The sequence below is a fragment of the Ambystoma mexicanum genome, chromosome 5p, assembly GCF_040938575.1.
Source record: "Ambystoma mexicanum isolate Mex_15411 chromosome 5p, UKY_AmexF1_1, whole genome shotgun sequence".
Lineage (NCBI taxonomy): Eukaryota > Metazoa > Chordata > Amphibia > Caudata > Ambystomatidae > Ambystoma > Ambystoma mexicanum.
The window spans coordinates 1,339,701,477-1,339,724,924 of NC_090930.1; the positions used below are offsets into that span (position 1 = coordinate 1,339,701,477).

General features: G+C 42.7%; 1 protein-coding gene across 2 annotated transcripts in view; it reads right to left on the reverse strand.

The window, feature by feature from the left end:
* Positions 1-23,448, reverse strand: part of SEMA5A (semaphorin 5A) — a 2,281,219-nt gene that overhangs the window by 476,711 nt on the left and 1,781,060 nt on the right. For both annotated transcript variants that reach the window (XM_069613729.1, XM_069613730.1), the window contains one exon: positions 9,547-9,694. In XM_069613729.1, coding sequence (XP_069469830.1) covers positions 9,547-9,694 — 148 coding nt within the window. The remainder of the gene's footprint in view (positions 1-9,546; positions 9,695-23,448) is intronic.

Sequence of the window (23,448 nt, forward strand, 5' to 3'; positions counted from 1 at the left end):
TATGGAATATAGTGCAACGCTTTGTACATAAGAAAATGCTTTCATGACTGTTTATATAGTTCTAGCCATCATTCTGTCATGCACTGTGCTTCCTAATGAAGCACTTTTTTTAGCAGCATGACTGACGGCCATGGCATAAGGAGAGGGCCTGAACCCGCATGCACATTATGGACTGGCAGACACTGGCTTCACATTCTTAAAGCTATTAGATTCATTAAGAATATATCTAACCTAATCAACACTTGCACACGTGAGGTTTCTAGCCTTTTAGGATCTCTGCAGAAATGCCCTATTCCTCCCAAGAAAGCACTTCTTGCTAATGCTTAGACCCGACTTCCTCAACACACAATGAGAGTTCACTCGTTCTCCAGTGTCGCCTCAGCAATGTGCAACTCACTCATTTGTGAGTTCATTGTTTTCACTCTGGGGGAAATTTCAGGACCTTATCTTGTTCCCCCGAGCTTCTCACTGACATTGAACCCGGAGTTCTGTTCAACATGAAGTCCAATCACCTTTTCCTGCATCTGGGAAAGGAAATTGACCTCTTTTGACAAAGGCTGACAGGCAGCATTATGAATTAAACATATGCCTGCAGGCACGTTTAATAAGAAAGATTACATATCAACATAAGGAAGATAAAGGTGTCTGGGAAACAACAAGTAGTCATGGTTGCACTTTATCTGAGCACTAGTTCTGACTTCAGCTCGCAGTTGCTCAGTTAAACTGCATTCCAGGGATGTGTTTTATAATAACTTCTGTTATCGAAATAGAAATATAGCATTCACGAGGAAGGGGGAGAGCCAGCATTTTAAGTTAAATGTGTCCAAACAAGCATCTTTAATCTCAAACTTTACATCTCACGAATGGTAAAGAGTGCACTGCATCCCATAGCCAGGTCTGCACTCAATACATAGCCTAATAATAATACTATTAATAACCACAAATGAAGATGAAGGTGGCACTGCCTTTACCAAAGGCTGGTACATGTTTTTGATTGAAGCTTGACTTTATTTTAGTTTATGTTGAATTATCTAAATGTAGGAGTTCTAGCTAGATACCTTTTTGGTTTCCCAGTCCTCGCCAACCTTAATTGATTGTTGTTTCGAGAAACCATCTGTGGTAACAGCTGGAGGAAACCACACTCAAACGGGGGTGCGGATGTCAAGCAGATCTTTCATACACTATAATTGTGCTACCTTGTGAAAACTAGTGGGCACAAGGGATGGGAATTTACCAGCTAGATGGCATAGAAGACCAATTGTTTACACTAATGACTTCTGATGCTTCCAAATGAGAACTGATCCCCAAAACAGTGTTGTGAAGCACAGATATTGCTACCATAACTAGGGTGGGGAGCTATTATTCCACATTTTGGTGGAATTCACTTTTATACACTAATGCAAAAAAAGTAATCACCAGGCAAAAATATGTGCGCAGGCTTCCGCAGATACAAGACGGGGATTGCTGCAAATTGGTATGAAGATTTAGTTGAGGCGTTCACGTGCCCTCACTTAAGTTTGGTCTATGCAAAGATAATTCCTGATTGGTCCCTTTAACGTTCTGAGAGCAGAACTGAAGAGCCAATCGAACTCCATCTGAGAATGCCATATGCAGAACGAAGACCTCTAATTCACTTTGGGTTCCTAGTCAAGAATGTATTGATTAATAGTTGATTTATAAGGCAATCACTGTAAACACACCTTGTGGCGCCATTATTACAAGAGCTCAAAGGCCTGATTTACAAAGTGCTTTTCAATGGGAGTGCACCATTGTAAAACGCTTTTGTAAATCAGGGCCCAAGTGTCTTTCTGAAAGACTGTCAAGGTTTGCCCAACTACGACGGTGCTATTGCCTGCGCGTTTAGTAAAAATACTTGCAAGGGTGCACTATTCTGTTACCCACCTTAGCGCCTGGCGCCGGTGCTGTCATGGGGCTCAGAGTTGGTCAGCAGTGCACTGCAGTTTCAAGGGGGTGGGGGGGCGGGTAGGTGACGTGGCTGGGGGGTTCACACAGTAGATGGTGGCGACTGGCGTCGACGGACTCGTGGCAGCTTGCATTCCTTGCAGCAGGGACGGGGAGCATGCATCAGTGTCTGCAGGCACGGGGCTGGGCGTGACCTGCTACTGGCTTGATCTGCGCAAGTGCGCATGCAGGGAAAGACCCAGGGCATGTGCGTTTGTGCCTGGGCGGTGGCTCTTCTCCCTGCTGCGCAAGCGCAGACTGTCATGAGTCAGCAGCACGAGTAGCAGCACAGGGCCAGGAGGCAGTTATGTTTGTGTCACTCACATTTTTTATTCAGATCACGAACGTTGCTGCCTCCTGGCCTGCCTGCATGCTGCACCGACCTGTGCCGCCCACCCGCCTTTCCAGCACTGCAGGCCAGGCGGCAGCAAAAATAATGTTCGGATGTTCGGGCCCAGGGCTAGCCTTTGCTTGTAGCCCTGTGATCTTCATCAGGGGCTACAAGCAAAGGATCCAGGGCTATAGCGCCTCTAGCCCCCTCCTAGCGAGCCCCTGGTGGCTCCTCTTTTCCACTGACTGCGTATTTGGGTGAATCCTATGGCAGCAGTAACTCTATATATCATACATGCTGTTATCCGTAGAGATGATTGGATCAAGATCTCTTGGCTGTGATACGTCAAATGTTGTCTGGCTGAGATGAGTACCCTATCCTTATTTTAACCGGTTATTTTATTGAGTCAGACCCAGAAGAACACTTATAAGGAACATTTTAGCCAATTTGTCCAGGCGAGAATCGAAAGAACTTTCAATTCCTTCCAATATAGTTCACGCAATTGTAAGCTGAAAATGCTGAAACATATGTTATTTGGTGAAATGGGATTTTCTATCAGTGATTTTACAAAGGGGGAGGATTCATGCCCAGTTTTCCAGATGGTGGCTCCTTATAATGAGAGTCAATTGCACACATTCTCGTAATGGCCTGCGTGTATTGGAAAGGATGTCTCCAATCTCCCCTGCCTTTTTCAAAAAAATGTGAACTTAAAGCAATACATAAATGACAAAATTAGGTAAATACATAAATGTTTCATTGTCCAGAAAAGGCAAGAATGGACTGTTACACGAATGATGTTCCACCTCTTTTGTGCGCAGTTGTGCAGAATATTGGCATTGCTATTGAATTCATAGAGAATCAAACCTATTTGAGAGAATACACAATTAACAAAATATACTTTTTTACCTTTAGATTTTACAAAACTGCAGACTGGATTCTCCTGTGTGTTAATTGTGTCCTATCTAATTCATAATACATTGAAAAAGTCAATTTGAATTAAATATTAAACCAATGGTCTGGACCATAATGAAAATTAGTTGAGCAAGCCATTCTTTGATGATTGATTTCATGAAACATGTTTTTTTATTTTTTTATTTATTTATTGTGCACATGCATAATGAATCGTTTTTTAAATGAAGCTGTTAAAGTCACACAATTGCATAAGCAACTAGTTTGACTCATAAAAAAGTACAGCTAGTTGCCAGAGGGAGTATGGGTATTATGTTATGTATAGATCTATCACAGGACAGCACTAAAACAATATCTAAATAGGCCGCTGAACCCTCAGACAGCACATGTCAATGCCAACCTAGTAATCCCCCCACAAAATGCACCATCTGTTTCATGTTGGTCTCTGGAAAAATGCAATGTTCTTCTCTTAAAAATGCTTTACTTGTTTGTATTTTCTATTTTTTGTTGTTTTCTGGAAAATGTGTTTCTTTTGTTATTCAGCCACTTGGCCAAAGGAGAACTGTTTTAACAGTGGTGCAAATTATTGAAATCGCTGGCACTTATATGCACTCAATATCTTCTTTCACACAAAAAAGCAAGGTTATCTTACTAAGGTGTAGCAACTTTATGTGTCTACTATTGTGATGGATTTCCATCTGGTAGGGTGGAAAAAGGTGTAGGCTCCTTAATAGATGGATTATATCATGGAAATCAGATGTGATAAACAGTTTCAATTTCAGATAGTGCCCTCTTGTTTAAAAACTGGTGTTGTTGGGTTTGAACCCACATCAGCCTGCTGGCAATTGCGTGTATAATTGAACATCCATATAAAAGACACTCCATGCATACTTGCTGCTGGGCATCAGTAATTGTGATTCCAGCAGCACATTAGTAGAAATGGGGCTAGGCTTTTAGAAACTGTCCCAGACAAATTGTTCACTAAAAATGTAAAATCTTTTTTGGGTGGCAATCCTGCTACAAATGGTCTAGCAGTCTACATAGTGGAAAGTATATTCCTGACTAAATCTGGAAGTTAGCCAAAAAAGGATTTCTTCTCTTTTGGTAAAACTTGGTTATGTTACCTTTTGCATTGACCTTTATTTCTTTGGAATAAAAGCAGGCATCTCTTTGAAGGTAAATAGTTTAAAACTATGAACTGTGCATACCCAAGTTCTGGTGGATGTTGGATTAAATATTAAAATAAAGCTGTATCTCGTTTGAAGTATCTCGTTTGAAGTAGTGGTTTGTGGGTAGATTCCGTTATAAACTGCCAAAGCCCATTTTGATGTTGTTTGTTCAACTGGTTTTCCAGTGACCTCTGCAACTGTCTCAGACTTGTATATTGCACTACAGGGCTGAAGTTCAGCCACAGCAAACTGCTGTGGCACTGGCCAGCCCTAGAGGCCTCTTTTGTGTTCTGCTGGGAAAGCATGACACCTACCAGAAACACAGATCTAACCCCAGGGGTTGTGTGTGGGCCACTGCTTCAAAGGGACGTTTTGGCCCTCTGTGGGAATAGTTAACCCACCCCAAAGATGGCCATTTTTACAAGCCCCAGCTCTGCATCTAGCTTAGAACCATTATACTAGCATCTATTCTCCGTCAGACAAAGTTTACAAACATATTCCTGCTTTTAATCAATACGAAGGAATATGTATAGAACTAATATGTGCGTTGTGCGCACAACTGTATTTGTATGTGTCAACATTGTTACTTTGTCTTTTGCTTTTTATAACACAAACAGTACTAACACACCATTGATTCAAACGTTGGCTTTGTGATTAAGTACTGTTTAAATCATTACACTAGCTATACTCTGTTCATGTATTGAAACGTGAATACGATAGATGTAAGAGGACTGGACCTGCTAAATAAAAGCAGATTTTTCTGAGCATAAAACTTTTGACTCAAGATATGTGCATGGACCAAAATCCAGAGTAAAACGACCCTACTGTGGGGGTACTTAGCTTACTTTCGAAGCATTAATGCACAATGATAACTGATACAGCACAGTAGACACTCGAATTGGATAGTAGTGTCAAACAATTGATATGTGGTTGGAGCCCCCCCTTTTCCACTTTGTCTGAGCTCTATTTCCTTCCACAGTACCAAGGCTTTCCCTCTTGTTACCTATTATCAAAGGGAAGCTATGACAGCACAGTGGTGAAGTTACCCTAGGGAGATAACTAGTGGTGTTTTTATGTAAGGCAGACATGAAGTGAGGGATGTTTGTTTTGGTCCAGGAGAGACGTTGAATCCGAGAAATGGGTTCCCTCATCTTGGAAATTCCAAGGCCACTCACACTTCATGTACCACCTCACAACAACCTGCAGACAAAACACTCTGGGAGCTGACATTGGCTGGCAAGACTCTTGGCCCCTTACAAAAGACTTAAAATGGACCAATCCACTTTGGCTAAATGACCACATAAGGGGGTCATACTTCATTTAGTTTAACCACCTTTGGAATCAAGAATAACAAGGGTTTAGGAGGATAGCAAGAGGGTAACGTGCTGGACTCGTAAGCAAGACCACACGGAGCAACAAAGGTTTAAATCCTGTATGCATGCTTAGAAACCGAACTCAGGTATTAAGCGCGTTATAAAAAACAAACAATTAATTAAAGAAAAAAAGACAAGGCTAGCTGCTGCCGAGACACTAGTACCTCTGACTCTGCCTACTGGAAGTGGCAGCCCTGGAAGTGCTCTCTGGAATCCTTCCTTGTTGAGAAGGATAGAAGGATGTACCCTATCCTCTGAGGTCCTGGACAGTACCCAAGGAACTGTAGAAGCTGCCTCTGGTGACCTCTGTAATTTCATACTGCTTTGAGTGCTTGAGAGCTATCCCAGCCCAAACATGGCCTGTCTGTCGTAATCTTTTTTGAGCCAAGTGCAGTTGCCGCTTGATGAATGTTGCTGAATCCTGTCACTCCAGCTCAACCACTTTGAAATCACTTTGATGAACCGGAAAGCATCAAGTATTTGGCTCCAAGTTGTCGAGCCCCCGAAAAGAAGATATATACTGTGGTTCTGTCCCCTAGTCCTTAGTCTATGAGCCTCACTGACAATTAAGACACCACTCCTTACCTTTGTAAAGACATACCATTGTTGCAAAGAAAATTGCCTGCATACCTCTGTCTTCATACCCACATACCCACACTGTACCTTTCACCAAAAGTCTCAATATTATGTGTATCATTTTATTAGTCTGTCTTTTTATTTTGATTACAAAATCTTGCACTTAGTTTGAAGAATCTTGATTGGAGATTTCTTTAGTTCCATACCACAGCAGTATTGTTGTTTGGAAGCTTCCTTTTTGACTCAAACCCCCCTGGGAGATTATAGCCATCCCGCGGAACATGCTACTTTAAATAGGAAACAGAGGTATAACGTTCATGTTGTGCTTGTTTCACTGTTATGATTGAAATCACTGCTGGTTTATTACTAGCGTGATGCTGAGTTGGAGTTTAGAAACCACTACTCATCCATGTATTCAAGCGGAGCAGTAGTCATTTCATCTCATTTACCGTGCCTTAAATACATTGATCAGATGTTTGAAAAATAATAACATAGCCAATGGTTATCTGTAGGCCCAGTAGACATTAGTGGGCTGCATTTAAAATCATCTGCATTTCCTGGGTATTCAGTTTTCTCAAGCATTCCTCAACTGTTAAGTTTGTGTTAAACACATGAAATATTCAGGCTTTTGAAGGATTCTAAAGCTAATGGTTTAAAGATATCATAGTCATTGCTCCTTGCAGAAGTTCAAAAGAAACACAGTGATGCTTGCAGTGTTACTAACCTGCAGCTGTTGTGGCTGTGTGTTTATAAATAAAGTAGACAGAGACAGATTCACAAATCCTTTTTCACAGTACTGAAAAAACAAAGCTACACCAATTTCACAAAGAATCTCTGAATGTGGAAACAATTAGAGCCCATCTATTTCTTTTTAGAACTGTGCAAATCAGGGTACGGAATGGGGTATTTTCACACATAAAGGACATCCGCATTTACAAAGAAAATGTATTTTCAAATCTAAGAAAAAACATTTCCCTACAGTTGTTTTGAGCAGCACAGGGCATAATATATATATAATATGATTATTGTGTATCATTCTTTACTTTATTTTCTTGGGACAACAGTGGAAAAACAAACTTTTGTCCCAAATACATTTCTATCCCCCAAACAGTGATAGAAATGTTGTTTCCTATTTTTAAACATTTCATGACCACATCCACCTTAAGGCCTAACATTGGAAAGTGCAGCCAGGACCCACTTGAGTAAACCGACCTGCACATTTTAGTAAATTGGGTATCTAAAAAAGCATATTCTGAGATATTTGTAGGTTCCACATTCTTTGCAAATCGGTCCGTACGTTTTCAACATGCAAAAAAATACATTTTCAGAGAGCATTTACTGCAGAGGTAGTTAATATGTGTTGTTCTGGTATTGGCAGCTACATGTTATTCACAGCTGCATGTTATTACACTTTGGCAACATTAAAATAATAGTCATTTAAAGTGGATATTCCGGCATTGTGTATTCTGGCCACGCAGACGATTCTGCCTTAGTCCAACAGGTCGTTCAGGTAAGTACCTGGCATGAATTCTCCCTACTTGCATCACAATAACCTCAATAGGATTCCCGCACACAACCTCATACGAATTCATCAGGCTTTATGCTGGACGTGTGTCTGAATTGCAGCAGCCCTGACCTTCGAACATAAATGCTATTGTAGCTCTGCCACACACGTTAACCGCGCGAGTAACCTTATGAGAATGAATTGGTTCCATCATCAAAGCTTCACATGATTGCCTTCCCTACAGACCTGTGAGGTCATTTTATCCATGATCTTACTCTGTTGTAACTTCACCTACCAATCACATTGGTGTCTACAAATCTCAGAAGGACAATGGTCCTGCTTCACGCATATACTTGATATATGGGTGACTCCTCCCCTTTCTGACCATCCCGCTTTTAAGGTAATTGCTAGAAACTGTCCTAATTGTAATACTTGAATCCTCTATTAATAAAAAGATTATGCACACACAAAGAAGTCCTCTATGATAGGCTTGCAATTGTCCCTAGAAGAAGAATCAATGGTTGCATCATAGACATTTAAGTCATGGCTGACCCTCTGCTCTCCCTATTGGCCATTCAGAGGTATGGGACTACAATGTTGTTCCACACCTCATTTTTGATACATAGAAGTGAGAGTCTTCTATGAAATATTATAATAACTACTCCAACTATACTTATTTTATCGACTTCAGGCTGATGAAAGGCTGCATTTTTTCCTATCCGGATTCAAACCTGTAATCATGAGGCATTAACCTTGCATGCATCTTCCTGCAAAATTGCTTGTTTTGTCTTTTCTGGTGAACATCCACAGATTTACAGCAGCTAACTTGATGTCAAATCCTTTCCTTCTCTGCCCACTCTCAGCTTTATTGCAGCCTTCCTGCCATTTGAAGTCATGCATTCAAAGGTGTATTATGACTTCCTTGAACCAGAACCCCTCCAAACCACCCCGAACATACAGGGAAGTGTCATGTCTCAGGAAGGAGATTTGGGCTGATTCAGGCTGCAAGATAAGCGAATTTGCCATTGCCGACTGATGCTTCTGATTGTCCCACAGTAACATTCCTCTGTACATCACATCAACAAATGTAATGTTACTCTTCCAACTTGCGGCCACACTGCTGAAAAAAAAGTAAACAGATGTACTCTGATATGTGCCGTAATGCACACACCTTCTGATCTGCCCTATTTGAAAACACAAAAGAAAACCTATTTTTCTAGATCCAAATGCAAGTGAGTTTGTTGGGCTCTTCGATTGTCATCAAAGAACACTTCAGCATATCCCTCTTTTAAGACTAACCTTTGCTGTGCTGGTAATTTTGAGAGTACCACCCAGAGATACGGAATTAACGCAGTTTAGGAGTACTACTTTTAAGAAAACTACCACTGGCAGAACACATCTTCCTCCATTTCAAGCAGCAAAATAAATACTGATGACCGTAAAAGAAAATACCACTGGCCAATAACCCTTTTAAATGTATTGGGCATAAACAACCACTTTTACCACATATTTCCTTTTTGATTACCACACTCAGCAGCTGGTGATGGATTTTAACCCTTTCCACTCAGAGCTGATCTTATTGTTGGCTCTAACTGCCACCTTGTTTGGATGGTATTCTAGTAAAACGAGTGCCATTAACTTTGATGTCATCGTAGGCACCACCGTGTCACAGATATCTGATTTAGGATGAAAGGTGCAGATATAAAGAAAAAAGTATCTTACCACACTGCAGCCACCACAGTCAGGGCCATTTTCACATGTCCGCCGGCGAGCCTGAATCCCGCCTCCACACGGAGCTGTGCATCGCTCCCAGAGACCCCACCCTGACCAGTACATGTGTGGTGGACATGGCAAATGTTCGTTGCAATATCTGTGTTGACGGAAAATTGAAAAATATGAATCACTCAAATAAAGGCAAAAATATTGAACACATTTCTTTACATGAGCATCATGAACGTTATTTCAGTTGATCAACCATTAATGATCACACAGATATAATAAATTCACGGTAAAAACAAGCTCAAACATAGTAAAACCATCCTATCAAATGTAATATATCTGCAGAATACATAAAAATACAATTAAGACCGACGGTAGATCTTTGCTACAAAGTGCAAGTGCTTTACATAATTGGGTCCGAATTGTATAAGAATAAAACAAAATGAGGAGAGTCTAGAACTCGCAGCCTCATCTATGAGGTAACGATGATCTGGTTTGGGGCTTAGCCAATGTACTCAAGATGGCGCTCTGAGCAGCCATGCTCTGTGAATATAGTGAGCAGTTGCTCGAACAACCTGCATGTCTGCACACTGGATCAGAAATCTCACAGCACTGGCCGATCGTCTGACCTCTGATTCTCTCGATATTGGCATCAAATACATTTTCCTCAGTTTAACAGTCCTGCTACAGAACAGCAGAAAATGCATGACTGTCTCATTGCCCTTTTCACACAATGGGCACAAACTCATATTGGTCGGCAGCCAGTTTTGAGTAGAAGTTGCCATCGGAAGAATCCCCAATCGAAAACGCAAATAGAAAGCCTTTTCATAGGCTGGAATGATCTCGTCCAGGTATGGTTTTTAACTAGGTTGATACCGCTGATCAAGATAACCAGGCCTCAGTTTCAAACATGAGGGGTCAACCAGTAAGTATTCATTGCTTCTCTGCTTAACCCTGTGTTCTATCTTCTCAATCATAGGGGGCCTTACAGTAGAAGGGTGCCACCACAGATTGGTCATGTCAAGATCATGGAAAAAGGATCTGACATGGGATGCCCATTTTAAGCTTTCTTTTTATGAAGAGGTTTGCACATGGTGCGGGTCAATTTTTAGATCATGAAATGTAGCTACATTATAATCCACATTTCCAATGCAGCATATCCCCTCCCTCTTTGGACCTCATTATGAGGGCAGTGGCAATAGCATAAACCTATTAGGCATTAAGGGTTTGGCAGATTTATAAGTGGTAAATCCACCAAGCTCTGTTACCAACACTTATTTTGGCAGCAAATCCACCAAATGAAAAATAGCGGGTAGGCAGAGTTGGATCCAATTTATGGAGTCTATGGTACTCCTTTAGTGCATCAAGTAGGTGATAAAAAAATCTTTCTATTTTGGAAGGTAAAATGAAGGAAAAACCTCCAGACTTTCCCCCGCTTAACCTCCAAACATAGAATATGGTGGTGTGGCAAAGTTGTAATGTGGAAAATCCATTACGGTTGCATTACCACCACTGTGTGCCACAATGCCATACCTGTAATGAGGTCTACATTATTTGACATTCCTCCAATATAGTACATAGAAAATACAGCATGGAGTAAGTGACCCATAGTGACCTCATAAATTACTCTCCATGTACTCCATACCCTAAATATCCCATGTAATCCCAGTTCATATAGAGTGGGGATACTTTAAAAGCAAGTAATATTTAAGATACCAAATCGTTTTACCATTAAAACCACACTCATAACGAGGCCCAGCGATCGGTTCAGCAAACTAGTGGCAGTGGTAACTTCGAACTGAGATTCACTATCTGCAACATTAGATAACTGACAGGCACAGATTTCCACCTGTTAGCCCCCACTAACTCAAAAACAGGACCACTACATACAATATGGCGGTGTTCTTTGGGCATTTGGATATCCACACTGACTGTTTCTGAGTGTGTCTATGACTTAAACGTTAATAGCCTTTTTTCAGTGCCCTTATTCGTATGTCTTTGATGTGGATCGAACAGATCCCGCACTAGACTTGAAGATATCTCAAAATTGTTTAACATTGTACGAACTCATGGAGACCAACATCTAGCTTTGTTCCGTCAATTCTATATACTATGGTGGCCTTCATGATCTGGGTCACTAACCAGCAGTATTACACCAGACCATTCACAAAATCGACATTTAATGAACACATTGTTGTGGGCACACTGTTGGTATTCACTGATTGTGGTCCCGAACATCCAGTTTAGCTTGAACGTTTTCTGAGAGTCCTGAAACATAGACCAGCCAGATCAAAATATAATTGTCACAAAAGTGTTTCAGTCCGGTTATCTTGTGTGGTTCTTAATTAAATATGCAGAATACGGTACGTTGTCACGAAGGACAGTAATTAAATATCTATATATATTTTATTTATACTGTGGTGAGTGTGCAATTTGATGTAGTTTGAGTTGCAATTCTTCTGCTTTAATAATATTTAGGTTGCGTAAGTAGGTAATTTCTAAATAAAAATGCAGTGTAAATTTAACAGAGCACCCAAGACTTTCATGCCATTGTCACACACGACTATTTATGCTACATTGTTAATGGCATCCATGGTGACAGTATTGGGGACATTTGTATCCATGAAAGTGAGGACCCCTATCCCTACAAGTCCATTCTGCTTTACTATATTACACGTATATGACCGCCTCCTGATGTCATCATGCGTCTTACCTTACTGTATGTCCCCTCTTCCCTCTGTACATGGTACGGGTTCCTCTCTTCTTAATTGCATTTCTTCTCCCGCTTTGCTCCATTTACTTCATGCACTGCTCCTACTTTCCAGGTTGCTCCTTCCCATCAACTATTCTCTCTCCTCGTCTCCATTCTCACAATCTACCCTTTTCCCTTGCCACTGCTTAACATTCTTCTGTTCTCTCTAGAGTTTGTTCTAAAGTAATGCAACTTCTGGTGCTAGCCAAGGGAGCCGCCGGTATGTGCATCCCAGAGGTGCAAAAATGCACCGGAAAGCAGCAAATATGGCTCTATGGTAAGGGTGGTGGTGAAGCTCCAAAATTACATGTCATCAAAGATTGCTTCGATCATTACACCATTGCTGGCTCGCCCTCTCTTGACGTCACCCTGTCCAACAATGTAGTTAAATTTTTTTTTCCAATTTCTCTTGTTCAAACTCACCAGCTATTAATTGCACTTAAAAGCGTCTCCATTTTCCCTCCCCTTCCTTCTCACATTCTTTACTTTCTATTCTTAGCCCCTGTTCACTGCTTCAGCATTTTACCATTCACCCTTTTTCAAATGCTATATTCCCTTCACTCTTCTTCTGCAATGATCCCGTCCACCATCCCTCATATCACCTCCCAATCTACATTACCACTCCATCTCCGTGCCACTCATCACGTGTCTCCGTCACCTACCTCCACTTCCTGATGCCCACGATTCCTTTTCTCCCGTTTTCACACTCTCAAGGCGGTATACTCATTCTCGGATACCTGCTATAGAGCCATCTATTGCCTCTGATCTTTTGATTGTTGATTCAGATACTGGTACCAAAGTAAATTCTCTTGTCTTTTTTGTGCATCATCTTGAATTGCATGCCTTTCCAGGCCTGCTAATGACCATTTTGAAGTATACATCTGACACATGTTTAGCATGCTGCAATGCCATTTTGTATGCACTGGTGGACTATATAGATTAAAAGCGCCCATGGCAGTGCCCCATAGCAGTGGCTTGCCCACATGCAATACTGAACAACAGATAGCCTTTCATCCTTCGACCGTAACCAACACAGCATCCTGTCTCAGTAGCCAAGCACTAGAAACACTCAATGGGCCTCATTACGACCCTGGCGGTAAGGGGTTTACGCCATCGTTAGCTGCGCCGACCCCTTACCGCCAATTACGAGGTCCCTTAGCGCCATGGAGGTTTTAACACCCGATTTTGGCGGGTGTTAAAATCCATGGCGCTAAGGGACCATGGAGTTAATTACGCCACCGTAATTTACGGTGGCGTACTTAACGCCTTCCCCACTCCCATTATGCCCTATGGGGCAAAAATGGGAATGGGGAAGGGTAAATGGGGATTGGGGACTTACCGCCCCGCCAAGGTCGGAATGGGGCGGTAAGTCCGCCAACCACCATGGCGTAAACGTAGTTTACGCCATGGTGGTAAAGTCACGGCCCAGGCGGTAACTTACCGCCTGGGTCGTAATGAGGCCCAATGTCACACACGTTAATCACAATCTCAAAACACATCACATCCATGCATGAACACGACTGGGTAAACGCACAAACCCACATTTGGTAATAAACATACCCACCTCAGGAAATGCTGTGTGTCACTAGATAGCACATCACCAAAAATAGCTAGACGGTAACCCATTGAGCCGAGGTTCTTTCAATCTGCACAGAAAATCGTTGCAGCAACAGCTGCCTTTCTCTCCTTCCTCTTTAACTACTAAATCCCAGCCCAAATCGACCTATTCCATGTCTTGCAGGTCCCAGAGTACCAAGAAGCCAAGACAATTGCAAACGTTCTACTATGTGAGATCAAAATGGGACGTCACGCAATGTGAGTCTACTAGGGTACGGTTCAGTGCCCCATTATCTTGCACACAACTTACTTTTGTAACTTTAACAGCCCACCTGCAAACATGTTTCTCAATGAAAAGCATAGTTTATAAAACCGTTTTTCACATTTGGCAGGAACAAAGATTTGTAAAAGAATCCTTTCATATGTGTTATATCATCAGCCATGCATTAATAACCGAATTTACCTTCAATAGGCCTCATTACGACCCAGCCATTAAGGGGTTAACGGCGCCGTTAAAGGCTGCGGCACCGTTAACCCCTTAACGCCTTACTACGAGGTCCCTTTGCAGCTCCCGAACTTAATGGCTGGTCTGGACCAGCCGTTAAAGTAGGGACCCGCAAAGGGACCTTGATGGCAATTACCCTACTGCAATTTGCGGTACCGTAATTGCCGCCTTCCCCATTCCCATTGAGCCCTATGGGGCAAAAATGGGAATGGGGAACCGGCCATGGAGAAAGGAGGAATTACCGCCCCGCCAACCTTGGAATGGGGTGGTAATTCCCCCTTTCTCCATGGCGGACTCCGGCATGGACCTTGGTGCTAATAGCACCATGGTTTAGCGCCGGAGTCCTAATGAGGGCCAATGTAATAATCCCTGGTTGCAAGTACTGAGGCAGGGTATCAAGTGGCTACAGGGGTGGACTAGGAACTAAAATAGGACCTGGAAATAATTACTGGGGACCAAAAGAGGCCCTGGGAAAAATTACTGGGGCCCAAAAGAGGTCCTGGAAATAATTACTGGGTCCCAAAAGAGGCCCTGGAAATAATTTTCAAAGTGGCCCCATATTACGCATTTTCAGCTAGCCCAATGTTTTTTTCCTATGAGGACATTTGGAACTACCACACACAAGAGGCCCAGGGTGCAGAGGCCTACCTGGAAACCTCCAGAGTTCCCTATAGGCCAGTCCACCCCTGAGTGGCTACAAGAACTGGTTTAATAGCCAGGGACTTAACCAAGGAACTAAACGTTCACCGCAGAATTGTAGCCACGCTAGGGCTTTTGGGAAAGGAAACATGTAGTGGTTCCATTTTGGCATCACATCTGGCCTACTTTCCAGTGTATATTAGAAAGAGAAGCCTGACGGGGTGGGGCGAGTCCTCTCATGTCCCCTGGATCCGGACTCCAGCTTCATGTGCCATGTGCTGCCTTCTCTCCGCTGCTACTCCTGCTCTTCTTTAATACAGGGTTACATTTCACGTTCAGACAAATACCAGAGTTATCATTGAATTAGCATTAACATGTATTCCTATGAATTGTCATTATTTGGTCACGAGATTGCAGGCAGTTGGAAAGAACATTAATTTGAGGTGCCAGTTTTGCGAACCCTCAACCTTTTTTTTTATGTATTCATGGCCCCGCGAGCCGTAGCTCAGCGAGCAAGTTTTGTCGGTGAATGTATCATGTTCACTTTATATGGCAAATACATCCCTAATTATTTTGAATTACCTCATAACTACGCATAATCTATACAGTTATCATTTTCTCAGAAAAATAGTTCACCTGATTATGAAGCTAAATCCGCCCAGGCATTCCATAGACACTGTTGCCATGAGAACAGTAGACATTTTCAATCCACAAAAGGGATCCTACTCCCAAAAGCTGGTGTCCCCACTGTAGATGTGCGAATTACATATATGTTTAATATAGAAGTGTGAATGTGCCAACTTTTATTAAAAGTCTGTGAAGTAGCACATAGGTCCATTACATATGACAAGTCAAATCTCTTTTCAATAGAAATGCCATTTCTGCAAATGTTTCACGCCAAGAAGAACAAGCGCTGGCAGAGTCAACTCCATTTTGTAGGCATGTGAGAGGCATTTGCCAGTCACTGACATAATGGAATGACCTGGCCATCAAATGGGAACAGCTGGAAAACAGTGTGATGACCTGGGTGTATTATAGAAGGGGCAGGTAAATGCATACATAATCAAATATATTGGCTTTGTCAATGCTGTATTTTACAGCAGCAGTTAAGTCCTTAACTCTCATCAGACTGCTTATAAATAACCCCACAGACCAAAATGTAATGTTTCTGCTAGATATAATGAGCTCAACGAGATCCCAGGAGGATGTGTTTTGGGTGGGCAGGGACAGGCAGTGGGTGGGAACAGCCATATTGATTAGCATGGCCTTGGGCAATCAATTGGTGAGTAAATAACCAGAAAACACCCACAACCTGAAGCTGTACTCCAACGCAATCGTTTTAGCTTATTAAGCATCACCTAATAGCCAAAACTAAAAATATTATACAATAACAAATCTTTTTTGCACAAGTTATAGATGCCTATTAGACCAGCTGAAAAGTCATTTCACTATAATAGCTATCCTTCCCAAATCAACGGCCATCAACTTTGCCCTAGGCCAGGGGTCTGCAACCTTTGGCTCTGCAGATGTTTTGGACTACAACTCCCATCATCACTAACTAGCATAGTCAACAGCCAGATGCCGTGGAAATTATAATCTGAAACATCTGTCGAGCCAAATGTTACAGAACCCTGCCTTAGGTGATTGCTTGCAGGAAGGAATGTACCCAGTGATATTGACCACTCAGGCGCTCTTTATAGATGCTACGTTCTTCTGCTGCACTTCTATTGTACTGTGTTCAGTATGCAAATCTTGGTGAATATCGTAAACATTCTTCAAAAACAAATGGTGTTCACCTGTAAAGAGCACTCTCAAAAGACCAGTGTATTAACACTGTAGATAACTGGAGTGATCAAGTCGCATTAATCTGCCAATGTTGCCATCCTTCTGTCAAAGAGAAAGTGGAAGAAGTACCAAAAGAAACAATGTCAACATTTCTAGCATTTAGGAATGAGCCGTTAGCTTCCCAGCGATCCAGATTGACAGTTCAATGAGTGGATAGTTGCACCCAGCGGCACGGCCTGTCAGCTCCTCCTCTTCAGATGCACCATTTCAGAGCCACATGCCACATACACAGGCAGTGCTCCTGAAACTCCACACACCGCTTGTTCAAATGGCCCAGTAGCCCTGTTTCTCCAAGCAGGCGCGCCGCTGATGCCAACTTACACGTTCTTCTTATTCCTCTCACACAAACAGAAGCTCTCACAGCAACTTGGGCATGAGTGACAAACTGGCAAATCATAAAGCAGAGGCTGAGGTAAGCACCCGTACTAACCCAAATAGGCTAACCAAAGGCATATGTGGGCTCGTGCTGAGTTCTCTTTCGTGCTTATTCCCAGATTCTGAATTGTCTGCCCCCTTGTCCACTTGCCCGTGTGCGCTGCACCGCATACCCACCTGCCTACCAAGCGTTTACTTTGTCTATCAACTCTCCCAAACGTTGCAAAAATATGCAACATCAGAAAATACACCTAAAGTGAAATTCCACTACATAGGTGGCCTGTTAAAGAGTGTTAGAAGGAGAAAAGCAGAAAGGAGACAGACGTGAGGACACAGTCTCTAAAGGAAGTCCACTTGAAAGCGCAGAGCTAGACACAGGGCTAAATACAGCATTTGCCCACCAGTGGTCACGGATGAGGGGAACAGAGAACAATATCCCACTTGCTCACATCAAGACAAGTAAATGGCAATAAATATCTTAAGGATTACTCCAAAACCGCTTAAATCAGTGGAGATGGCACCTGCGAGGAATCCACGCTACACTCAAATACAACAAAGCATAAAGCCTAACACCTGTCCTGGATCATTTCTTCCAGGATGCATAACAAATGGCACAGCAAAAGACACATCTCTGGTATCAATTGCAACATGTCGATTCCAAGCACTAAAAAGTAATTAACAAAATGTGAATAAGTCCTTTTATTCCTTTGCAAACACTGAGCTGGTGACCCTCGTGAGGCCACAAAGGGGAGTAAATAATGAGTCTTAAGTAACAACTTGATCATTTCAAAAAAGCTAACACCCCAGAAATGATTTGAAAAATCCATGTATTGGTCCAGGACCTGAAAAGCCTCAGTAGATTTCACATCACTGATTGGTAGACACAAGACTGCATACATGGAGAGGGTACTTGCCAAAAGGAAACAGTGAAGAACTGGGAAAGTAAAGCTCAATCCTCAAATGAATCCTTTGTCTCTGAACAATGTAATTAGCAAACTAAGAAACCTAACTTATCAAACAAATGTTGTTTGAATCTTGAACTGATAAAACACATCTTAACATGCACAAAGATCTTACTTTAAGACAGCAGACCTCTAGCCCTTAATCTTCAACCTTTACGTTGAAATGTTCAAAGCCCTCCTGGCTCTAAGAAAACACATGCACCCACCAATCTGCAAATGGCGTGCAGCTCTACCTCAAGATATCCTTCAACAAAAACATCCATATGCTCAAGGCCTGTCTCACATTGTTCCAGTCCTGGATGTCCAGAGCGTATCTGAAGCGCATTCCCTCTAAAACCAACTTTCTACTGCTAACCAGCACCACTGAACAAACCAGACCTGGCTCTAAGCTATTAACCTCAGGACTTCACATCCCATCTGACCACCTGTCGGGTTCTACATAAATAGACACCTCTCCTTTAAGGAGCACATAGCAAGAAACACTCAAACAGCTTGGTATCAACTTCCCCTTTGTTGGAAAATCAAGTCCTGCACCCCAGAAATCAACTTCAGATCTGCTGTCCAAGCCTTGGTCCTCTGCCACCTGAATGGTAGCAATGCCGTGCTCAAAGATGGTCTGTTGACAACCCTTGTATTTCTCAGAAATGTCCAACCTGCTGTGGCACGACTCATCAAAGGACTCCCTAAATTCGACCACATCACACTGCCCCTCATTGAACCACATTGGCTACTTCTGCAAGCATGTATTACCTTCAGATCCTGCTGCATCATCTACGAGACCATTGCCCTCAAGTCCCTAAGCTACCTTGCTGACAAGCTCAGCGATCCTGGTGGCCTACGATCCCACAGAAGTAAAGAGATGTGCAGACTTGGACTCCGCCAGTGCAAGAAGTAAACAACCAAAAGACAGGACTTCTCGGTCTATGCCCTCAGACTCTGGAACGACCTCTCTATTAACAAAAGACTTAATCCTTCACTTCTACATCTTCACTTCTACATTTCAGGAAGTAGCTTAAGAACCTACTCTTAAAGGAATGGCTCCTCAATAACACCTATGTCTTCAAACACTCTACACCTAACTTGAGACAGGGTGATCTGCCCCTCCCTCATTTCCTCACCAGGTTGCTTGTCGATCCCTTGCTGCCAACATGCCAATCCCTCTCCCCTTTGTTTGCGCCCTGCTCTTTTGCATCCCTGCTTCCATCACTTTGTCCCCGCTATGACTTGCAAAGCATTGCGTTGCTTCCCGAAGCTAGGTCCATGCTCGATAACAACTCTAATAATAATAATAGCAACAGTTGTTTATATGCCATTCAAAGACATCGTAGGCCGAGATGGAATCTTCATATGCCCAAAAACATCAATAAAATGCTAGGTTATAACCTTCACTTTCCTGTATATGGATCCATGTCCAGATACAGCATCAAATGTACAACTGCAGCACCTATATGCTCAAGTGCAGCCTGGCATGCACAGCTACAGATCTACGTTCTTAGATACCTCTTTGATCATCCCCATATGTCCGGCAACATATGCATAACTATAGGCTCAAATGTTTAAGGGCATCCAGGTTTGCACTAAAATAGTAATATATAGCAATTAATAGATATTTGGCAGTCAAAGCGGAAGCAATGCCTGTATGTAGGCTGAGCCTGAAATGCCACCATCCTCTTGTATAGACAAGATGGGACATCATTGTCCCATTATCCTTCGACGTGAGAGCCCCAGAGCACATGCAGGCCAAAATATTTGGAATCCGTATAATGTTAGAGAAGAATGTCTCTTGGGACAGGCTCTGCGGGAAGAAAATATTATGCAGGTAGATAGGCTACAACCAGAATTGCATTCCCCCTCAGAGATTAATCAGGGGTGCAGACAAGAATAAAACACCAGAAACTAACAGGAACAAGAGAATATGCACACGTCCTTTTCTGAAGCTATACTAGACCTCGGTTGTTTGGTTGACTTACGGATGTTTAAAAAGGGGTATGGGGTCCCGGGATTTAAAATACCCCATGAAAGTTTATTAAGTCGATTTGTAGGAAATGATTCGGTTCTGATTATTTCTTCTCCTTTGATAGAATATATGGGTCTGCACAATATTGAATATTCCCCTAATCACAATTCTGTTTACACGTCCTAATTAATAGAGACACCCCTCATGGCTACACCTGCCATGTCCTCTTTTCACCACCTTCCATTGAACTAATATTTCTTCAGTCCCGGATAATCCGATTGCGACATATGTTTCTTACAAGTTTCCAGAAAATAAACAAACGCAAATAAATATATGTATAATGCAACCCCTTTACCAAAATGCACTAAATAGAGGGTATAGTTTGGTTACAAACAGAGTGACAATGTTTCATGTCAAGACTGTAAGGACTTAATTAAATAAACAATTGGTAAATGCGAAGAAACTCCTAATAAAACAGTCCTGAGGTAACTTCTCCGAGAAATGTCATGGGCTTAATGTGCCCACACCTGTGTGTGATGAGATTTGATATGACTGCACTGATTTCACCCCTTGTCGTCATGAGCTGCAGGTGAGTGGTCAGACCAATGGCACATTATTTGGCCTTAACTTTCAGTGATGATGCGCATTTAAATAAGGTCCCACAACCAACCCACTTTGAAAAAAAAATAGATCTCTGTGCACATTCTGGAGTTTCATATCCCAGAAGGACTGGGCTAGCTCACCTTTTCATCCTTTCCTGGTCCACAAATTGAGTATATTGAATGGTGATGCTAAAGTCACATATGAGCACTTAAATGTGATTCATGGTTGACTGACAGCTAATCTGAAAGCTTAGATGTGAATAATATTGACCACAATCCACCACCTAACAAGCCACCTCACATGGTTATAACTTTGCAGGAAAACAAAGTGGTGGCAGAGTACTGTGAAGTGTATGTGTAGGCAGGGCAGAGATTGTTTTCTTCACATTAAAAGAACACATCTCTGCACCAAAGGAAGATGGAGAAAGTGCAGACACACCACACTGTGGTTCTGAGCCACACATCGGCTTTGTGAACCAGTTCTGCACTCTCCCATCCCTGCTCTCGCTACTCCCCCCACTCACCTATGGATCTTCCCCCTGTCACCAACAGCTAGCAGGTCCGCAAGAGTGGGACATTGCTGAAGCGGGGGAGAGCACAACAGAGCCAACTGGTGCCTTCTTTCACCTCTCTGCTGTAAACCAACAGCCTGACACTCCCCTTAAAGCTTCTCCCTCACATTACCAAGAAGGCGAGGGAAGCACCTGTAAGAGCCCCAGCATGCCTCAAAGCTGTGCAGCTCAGAGGTAAAACAGGGACCTGCTTCTTGTGTTTACTTCCAGCTATGGAGAGGTTTGTTATGGCTGCTGAGTTGCTCCTAGCTAGGATCATGCTGTTATCTCACGCTGATTATCGAGCTAACTGATTACTGTGACCGGAAGGGAGATACATCCATCCTTGAGGGAATTACCATTATGTTATTTCTCTGCAGTTTGGAATAGGACTGATGGCACTGCCACACTTCTCTACTTCATCTCTGGCAACGTGTAATGAGGCAACCTAACCTTCACTGTATTCCTGTTGGCAATGCTTGCGTGGGGATGCACCTGCGAAAACGCAACTTCCTGCACATCGTGTGTATTAGAGGACTTCTCTACACACCTCACTCCTTTTTTGTATCATGATTTCATTCTTTCCTCACAAATGTTGTCTTTAGAACCCGAACGTGTTCATTTCTCTTCCTCCAGACGCAATGGATGTCAGTTGCCTCTTGCTGTATCCATTACTCAGCACCTTAACATTGTCCATCGGGGTGGAATGGGGTAAGCAGTAAAAGTACAAGGGAATTTAAATTTGTATTACAGGAAAGATAAAAGATGGAAAATTTAAAAAAAATTGAGAGCGGCTGCGCCTTAAAACAAACCCACTCACATAAATAAATAGATAACCTCTTCTCCTTTAGGCGCTAATGAGTATCAGTATTTGTGGTCATACACATAGCGTGAAAACAAGACAACACCAAAGCAGTGATTGATCGATGCCATGAGAGCGAGGTCATTCCCTGTCTGTCATCACCCTGAGGGGAGAGTTGAACCAGGGCCCTTATCCCACCAGAGAATCCATGTACAGGAAAAGGCCGAACCTGAGGTCGCCAATGTGCTTTCCTAAATATCAGAAAAGCACAATCCCAGAAACGCACTTGTGTTTATCCAACAGCTTCAAGGTCACCTGTCTGACACGAGGCACAGACTTTTCCCGGCAGTCAATGGGCCTCATTCCGAGTATGGCGATAAGGGATAGCGGCCACCGGTAACGAGACCGGTGGCGGTGATCCCTTACCGCCATACTCCGAGTTCCCTTTGCGCCCTCGCCCTTAACGCCTGCTTTGAGCAGGTGTTAAAGTCGAGGGCGCAAAGGGGCCTCCAAGCCAATAACGGTGACCGTAATGAACGGTCACCGTTATTTGCATCTTCCCCATTCCCATTGAGCCCTATGGGGGCTCATTTGGGAATGGGGAAGAGCCTTGGTGAATGGGGAATTACCGCCCCGCCAACCTTGGAATGGGGCGGTAATTCCGCCATCCACCAAGGCGCTGCCGCTCCGGGTACGGCGTCAACCAAGGCGTTAATAGCGCCATTGGTTAGCGCCGTACTCGGAATGAGGCCCAATGTCTTTGGGGATTTGTGCAACCAGTTTGGGATATTTTCCACTGCCCCGTGCCTCGTGGTTTATAAATATTATTTACTGGCGCTCAACAACTATGGGCCGGATAAACAAGGCGTTTTTCAATGGGATTGCCCCATTGTAAACGCTTTTGTAAATCATTCCCCGAGTGTGTTTGGGAAATATAACGCAATCTACGGCAGCTGTAGTCTGTTCTGTTGTTTTATCCTTTTAAATGTTTATCTTTTTGTTTTTAATTATATTTAGCACTGAACACCCAATGGTAGTGTGCTGCTTCAAGAAATACCATGGAATACTAAAAAAGACTAGCTATAGACTTCAAATACTATAAAAAGACAAGGTAAATACAAATGTAGTATTCGACGTTGGTAAGGACTGAGCATTTGAAAATCTCAAACACAGATTGGATTGACATGCTGTCATTGGATTTGCAAGATGCTGAAGTACTTCTGTTTTGGGGTTAAAGTGAGCACCATAAATAAAATGCAAGCGTATACTGAAATGGTAGTGAGCACAGTTGTCGAAGGATAGGTGTTGGTTAACAGAAAGGAGGTGAATTTGGGAAATAACTTTTTTGTACCGTCCAA